Source organism: Penaeus japonicus, unplaced genomic scaffold (genome assembly GCF_977035675.1).
Source record: "Penaeus japonicus unplaced genomic scaffold, GWHDUDI00000001_assembly GWHDUDI00000003, whole genome shotgun sequence".
Lineage (NCBI taxonomy): Eukaryota > Metazoa > Arthropoda > Malacostraca > Decapoda > Penaeidae > Penaeus > Penaeus japonicus.
In genome coordinates this window covers 12,691,219-12,698,718 of record NW_028234405.1, presented here as the reverse complement: position 1 = coordinate 12,698,718, position 7,500 = coordinate 12,691,219, and the positions used below count along the sequence as shown (strand labels likewise).

The following is a 7,500-nucleotide window of genomic DNA, read 5'->3' as shown; positions in this document are numbered from 1 at the left end:
CACCCATCCACCCACCCAAACCCACCAAACCACACAAACCATCCACTCATAGACCCCAGTGATTCCTGAGACCCCAAAGACCCCTGAGACCCCAGAGACCCCAAAAGACCCCAGAGACCCCAAAAGACCCCCTGAGACCCCAAAGACCCCAGAGACCCCAGAGACCTCAAAGACCCCAGAGACCCCCAGAGACCCCAGAGACCCCTAGAGACCCCAGAAACCACCAGTAATTACCCGTCCTTCGTGTACAGGAGCAGCTGGCCGAGTTGGAGGCCGCCTTTTCCAAGAGTCACTACCCTGATATCTACTGCCGGGAAGAACTCGCACGGAAGACCAAACTCAACGAAGCTCGGATCCAGGTAGGTGTTTGTGTTTGTTTGTGTTTGTTTGTTTGGGATTGTTTGTGCTTGTTTAATTGGTTGGGGTTGTGGGTGAGGGGTGAGGGTCGGGAGGCGGGGGATGAGGGGGGTTGTTGGTGTTGTTAATTTTGATAGTGGTGGTTATGGAGATATTGATGATGTTAAGGATGATGATAATGATTGTGATAAAGATAAAGGTAATAATCATCATTGTGATTATCAACTTCATCAATATCATTATCATTTGTCCTTTTATGTTCTGATTTTGGTGTTCTTGATTCATATCTTTTCTTTTTCTTCTTCTTTTCACAATTGTTGTATTTTAAGGTTTAGTTTGATTGTACCTTGATTTCTTCAATGAATTGTTGCGGTATAGTTTTGATTTTGATTTAGACCTGCAATCAAAAGAAAAGTCTAAGTCTACGGTTGTGGCAAATTAATTCTCTTTGCGTTAAATATTTAAATCGAATCACAAAATTGAACGATTCCACCCTCATTAACAAATCAATAACAAATTTAATAACCCATTCACAACCACTACAAAACGAACCATTATATAATAAAAAAATAACAACAGAAGCCAATCAGCCAATCACCGGAGACCAAACGACGTTCCATTATCACACTCGCCAAGCATCAAAGGTCATCTTGACACGCGTGACGAGTGTCAAATGTCACGGCTGTCAAAAGTCCTGTCAGCACCGACTTGTGACCGAATGCTTGACGGAACCCTAAGGCACGGTTGATTGGTCAACCGCGATACACCGGAGTCTTGTTAAGTACCTCTAAGTGACTTATCACGGTGGTTATTGGTTATGCAGATGCTTCGGCTTTGGTTAATGCGTGTGTGGTGGGGCGAAGGGAGGGAGGAGCGAGGGGAGAAGGGAGGGAGGGAGCGAGGGGAGAAGGGGAGAAGGGGAAAGGGAGGGAGGGATAGAGGGGAGAAGGGAGGGAGGAGCGAGGGGAGAAGGGAGGGAGGGAGCGAGGGGAGAAGGGAAAAGGGAGGGAGGGATAGAGGGGAGAAGGGAGGGAGGAGCGAGGGGAGAAGGGAGGGAGGGAGCGAGGGGAGAAGGGAGGGAGGGATAGAGGGGAGAGCGAGGGGGAGAGGGAGGGAGGGAGCGAAGGGAGAAAGGAGGGTGAGGGAGAGGGAAGGAAGGAGGGGGGGAGGAGGAGCTAAAGGGGAAGGGAGGGTGAGGTAGAGGAAAGGAGGTAGGGAGGGAGGGAGGAGCTAGAGGGAAAAGAAGGGGTGAGCGAGTGGGAAGGAGGGGGGGGATGGGGGAGGGGAAGGAGGAGATAAAGGGAAGAAGGGGGTGAAGAAGGGGAGGGGAGAAAGGTGCAAGGGAGAAAGGGTAAGAGGAAAGAGAGAGAGGAGGCAGAAAGGGAAGAGAGCAAGAGTGTTGCGACATGACACTCTCGCCTGAGATAAGAACTGCCTGATCTGTGACGTGAAGGATGATAATCTTTGTGCTAAATAAAGTGTATTTGACATCTTAAGAAACATTTCGTTAGTGCGCAATTTCCCACGTTTATTTTCCCACGTTTGTTTTCCTTAATAAGTGCTGTTTCCATGGAAGACGTTTTTGTAAAGGGTGATATTTTCAAATTTGTACAGATTAGGGCGAGACATTTGATATGTACTTTCTACAATTCAAATGGAGATCTGTGATGGAAATGTTACAAAAAAATATATCTAAATAAATAAAGGGTTTCTGTTATTTTTTATAAGAATATATAAGGTCATAACAGAACATACCAAAGCATGTGGAGATTTCAAATTATTATCAGTATCATGATAAAGAATAATAACACTGACTCTCATTTGCCTCCTTTTTAGATCATGTAGTCTAGGGTTCCACTGAGGGATAATTCATCCCTTTGGGCAAGCCTGGGCGTGCTATCTAGGGAACTAGGGGAGCCTCTGAGCGTTACCCGAATCATGCGTATTTTTCGCGGATAATAAAGATCTATAGCCTGTGATCGTCTTGGAAAGTTTCTTGAGAATGTGATGGAGTTATAATGTTTTTATGAGTTGTGGTTGGTTTGAGCCTGCTTCTATCACTGCTGAGGCCTGATTATGCTGTAGAAACGCCCTCGCTTAGGGCTATTTTGGAGTTTCGGACCATGCGTAACTGTGGTATCCTTCTCTGTTTGGTGTCCTTTTCATTCGTGTTAGGGTTTGGAGTTCACCATTTTGATTTTACTGGTGACCGCTCCACGCTCTTGCGTCGTGTGTGACTGGGTTGTATCGGGGTAAAGAGACGGGGCCTCCGGTGTGGAAGATGGGAAGGACAATGCATGGAGGTTGGAGCGAACCCACGGTTGTGGGTTCCTCCTCCGCGAGGGGTCAAGTCGACACTGCTGGAAGTTCCAGTACCTCGAGAGTGGTTCAAGCCCGCCTTTACCTGTGTAAGGTGGTAGGGGACTCCAGCCATCCCTCTGATGAGGGGTGGGTCGACCGCAGGTACACATAGATAGGTCCGAGAGAGATGGTACACGATTTGGGTGTAGTAGTGGGTATGCGTTGTTCCGGACGGGTCACCTGTCGGTAAGGTCCATAAGCCTAACGGTAAGTGAGTGTGAGTTGAATGTAAGAGTCTTGTCGTTGGTGCGTGACAGGCGAGAAAGGGAGAGGATGTTTACTAAGTAAGGCTCGTTAATCTGCTAAGTACAACAGGATTTGTAAACTCGTGGTTCCGTGTCGTGTGTGGACGTGTTCTAGCGTGGGGGGGAGTTCGGTTTGCCTATGTCTGTGGTACAGGGAGGGTAAAGACGGAGGGTGCGACGGGATTGGGGAGACGGAGGATGGGAGGTGAGAGAGTCAGGGAGTAGGTGGGACCAGTGTCTCCAGTAAGAGTGTTGGCGGAGAGACGTAAGCATGGAGTATCGAGTGTAATCAGTTATGTTTTGTATAGAGTGGTGGTAGGAGTACACCGGGACACCGGCGGTTCACTCTCTGGTTCTATGTTCGTGTTTTGTCTGTGTTGACTGGGTCTGATCCCCCGGAGAGAGGTAGGGCCCCCCGGTTACAGGGAAATCTGCCTGGTGAGGGGCAGTGTGGTTGTATCTCCATGACATTAAGTGGTGCTTGGGACTACAGAGCTCATGTGGGTACATGAGGATGGTTGACGGCATGGTCAATGAACAAGACGTGGTGCATGGCCCCCCTGGGTTCGGTGGGTAGGGGTGGTACCCGAGTGAGCGTAGGGGTAGGCGAGGGGTGAGTAGTAGCTGTGTGCGGGTAAACTGCTTAGGTGCGGTTTTTCGGGGTGGAGTCTGGGGTGTTAATGTGGTGGGGTCGGAGTTAGGCTGGTTGGTAAGTGCCACGGTACAGCCCGTAAAGGGAGGGCATGCCGTAGAGTGCGATGTAAGTAGCCGAGTACGAGAGGAGATCGGTGGGGACACTGCAGGTGACACTGACGACCCGTAGTTGAAGGTAAACGTACACTAGTTGATCGGTATTCCCGCCGTGAGTTTATGTGTCGTGTGGTGGGGGGTTGGTAGTCACAGTTACGGTACACAGGAACACCTGTTCACTTAAGCACCCTCTCTGAACGACGCGAATAAGAGAGTAGGAAGGGAGTGGGTGTATTGGGGGGGCTATAGAGTTATTTTATAGGAAGTTGTAGTTATATGAGTTTTATTTAGGTCAGGTATATAGTTTAGGATGTATTATAGTAGAGATAGACTGTAGTAGATTATTGTTGGGGTAAATAGGAAGTTCCGTTAAAAAATTTGAAAGGAAGGAAGTTTTATGGTAAAGTATACGGAAAAATTTTTGCTCTCTCGTTGGCGATACCCTCTGAAAGCCATTTATCGAACACTTCTTATCGCCTATCACGGAACGTCCTCCTGTGCAGTATGCCAGTAGATAGATTACCTGCTGTAGATTCCCTGGCCACGTAGGCGACACCCGTTTATATAGACTCATCCGCGACCTCCTGCTGCCGAACATTAGTTCAGGGTTTCTCCATCGCTAAACAGCGTCTCAAGTTTTAAATCTTATTTCCTGGCGGTGAGTGTTAAAACTTCGACCCGGATGTCTTCCGTGCTTCCCTCGGCAGTGAGCTACTGTTAGAAGAACGCCTCGCTCGCTATTACCTGTGGGCAGGGAGGAGGAGAAGGAGGAGCAGGAGGAGGAGGCCCCCCCCCCCCCCCCCCCCCCCCCCCCCCCCCCCCCCCCCCCCCCCCCCCCCCCCCCCCCCCACTTGTCCCACCCCCCCCCCCCAGCCCCCCCCCCGTGGGATGAAGGAGGAGGAGGAGGAGGAGGGGAACGGAGAGGGGGGAGGAAGGAGGCTTTGCACCACCGAAATTCCCCTCTTACTGCGAAAGGAGTTTTTTGGGCGAATATTTAAACAAGGGATATAATGAATGTGCATTTCCCTCCGTCCCCTTCCTTTTTGGACTCATCCCCCTAAATAAGGCATCTAATGTGGCAAAGAAAATATGCAAAGCATAGATTACATTATGCTTATCCGTTTCCCAGACAGGAATCTTCGGGAAAAAAGCCAAGGTATATCTCCTGCTTTTCATAATCATGTTGGACTGTCGCACGGTTTATCATAATCATGTTTAGAGATCCACGGGAAAAATCACCTTTTTTGTCCCAAGATGCTTATTAAGTTTGTTCCCGGCCGTTGTTATACTTTCAAATGGCGGCAAAACTTCCCAAGAAAAATCGAGGTTGCATTTTTTAACGCTTCCTATGTGTGTGTGTGTTGCTCTGGTAACGTTAAGCCGGGGTCTCGACGCAGCTCCGCCCTCGGGATCTGCAATAAGGATTCCAGTGTGCAACATACGTGCATATCTTTTTTTTATATAGTATATTACAACTTTATGTTCACAGAGAAAATAGGATAGATGGAGGAATAGATGGATGGATGGATAAACAGATAGACAAATAGACAGATAGATCTAGAAATAGATATATAAAGAGATAGATATAGAGATAGATAGAGAGATAAAGAGATACATAGATAGATAGATAGATAGATATCTGTTTGCGTTTTTATATGTGTGTCTATGAGACGTGAATGTGCGTTGTGTGTGTGTGTGTGTGTGTGTGTAAGTTTTACGAGTGTGTATGTGGGTTGGCCGTGGAGGTAGGGGGGGGTGGGAGGTTTGTGTTGGGTGTTTTTGCTAAACAACCTGCACTGCATCACAGGCATATTAGTTTTTTCCAACTTCATTCCCTTCAGGGCGATATTCTGATGAGCGCACACGGGCCAGGTGAATAGGTGAGCATTGGTTTCTAGGGCGTCTCGCGGGAAATGGACTTCGTGTCTGGGACTTGCTTTTGCTGGTCATTCCAGCGCATGCAAGGTGAGCTGGATTTGTCCGTGTGGGGTGAATGTTGGAGGGCTTAAGGAATTATGGTGAGTGAGGCAGCGGTGGCTGGATTTTTGGCACACTGACAATCTCAACCGAGCGGCAGATGAACAATCGGAGAGCGATGGTTATTACGGGAAGTTAAAGGGAAGCAAACGGCAAAGATAACAAAAAAAAAAAAAAAAAGAAAGAAATAAAAAAAGCGGCAGTGGAGGACACATGGTCTGGGTGTAGGGATAGTGGGGGGTCTGTGTCAGGGATTATCGCGGGGTTTTGTAGCGGCTGCCGTTGAGGAGCAGAATGAGGAGTGGGGAGTGGGGGTGATACTGAAGGGTCAGGGGTGGATTATCGAGGGGTGTGTGAGACGGTGGGTTGGCGAGCGCGCGCAAGGGGCTCACGGGTAGCGCGCGAGAGAGCGAGAGCGCGCGCGAGAGAGAGAGAGAGAGAGAGAGAGAGATGAGGAGAGAGAGAAGAGAGGAGAGAGAGAGCCCAGGAGAGAGAGAGAGGGGAAGGAGAGGGGGGGCGGGGAAGAGAGGGAGAGGGGAGAGCGAGGGGGGAGGCGAGAGGAGAGCGAGAGAGGAGAGGAGAGAGGGAAGAGAGAAGAGAGATAGTGAGAGAGAGGAGCGAGAGAGGGGGCGAGGGAGAGAGGAGGGAGAGGAGAGGCGGGGGGGAGGCGGAGAGGGAGAGGGGGGAGGGAGAGGGAGAGAAACGGAGGAGAAGGGGCGGAGGGAGCGAGAGAGAGAGAGAGGGGGGGAGAGAGGAGAGCGAGAGGAGGGGAGGCGGAGGAGAGAGAGCGGGGAAGGAGCGAGGGGGGGCCCCCCCCCAACACACCCCCAATCTTTTAAATTTTCCCCCCCCCTCCCCTTTTCCCCCCCCCCCCCCTCCCCTCCCCCCCCCCCCCCTCTCTCTCTCTCCCTCCCCTCCCCCTCCCCCCTCCCCTCCCCCTTTCCTCCCATCTCCTTACTCCCTCCCCCCCCACCCCTCCCCCTCTCCCTTTACCCGCTCTCTTCCCCTCACCCTCACCCTCGCCTCTCCCGCCCCTCCCCCTCACCCTCTCCTCTCAACCCTCTCCCTCTCCCTCTCCCTTCCTCTCTTCCCCTCCCTCTCTCCCTCTCCCTCCCCACTCCCCCTCTCCTCTCCCCTCTGCCCTCTCCCCCATCCTCCCTCTATCCCTCTCCTCCTCTCCGTCTCCCTTCTCCTCTTCTCCTATCTCCCTCTCCCTCTCCCTCTCCCTAACCCTTCTCCCTCCCTACCACACCCAACACTCACACCTCTCCCTCGGCCCTCCTCTCCCTCTCCCTCTCCCGTCCCCCTCCCCCTCTCCACTTCCCCTCGCCCACTCCCTCTCCCTCTCCTCTCTCCCCTCATGCCCTCTACCTCTCCCTCGCGGCCCTCGCCCTACGCCCTCTCGCTCCTCTCCCTCTCCCTCCCCCTCTCCCTCCTCCTCACCCTCTCCTCTACCCTCACCCTTCCCTCCCCCTTCCCCTCCCCCTCTCCCTCCCCCTCCCCTTCACCCTCACCCTCACCCTCACCCTCACCCTCTCCCTCTCCCTCTCCCTCTCATTCCTCTCTTCCTCTCTCCCCTCCTCCCCCTCCCCCTCCCCCTCCCCATCTCCTTCCCCCTCCCCCTCTCCCTCTCCCTCTCCCGCTCCCTCACCCTCACCCTCTCTCTCACCCTCTCCCTCTCCCTTCCTCTCTTCCTCTCCCTCTCCCTCTCCTCCTCCCCCTCCCCCTCCCCCTCCCCCTCACCCTCCCCCCCCCCTCACCCTCTCCCTCACCCTCACCCTCACCCTCACCCTCACCCTCTCCCTCCCCC

At 52.2% G+C, this 7,500-nt stretch overlaps 1 protein-coding gene across 1 annotated transcript in view; it reads left to right on the top strand.

The window, feature by feature from the left end:
- The window catches only part of LOC122252344 (homeobox protein unc-42-like), a 97,921-nt gene that overhangs the window by 27,655 nt on the left and 62,766 nt on the right, over window positions 1-7,500 (top strand). The window contains exon 3 of the mRNA XM_086555711.1: window positions 252-359. Within this exon, the coding sequence (XP_086411837.1) occupies window positions 252-359 (108 nt within the window). The remainder of the gene's footprint in view (window positions 1-251; window positions 360-7,500) is intronic.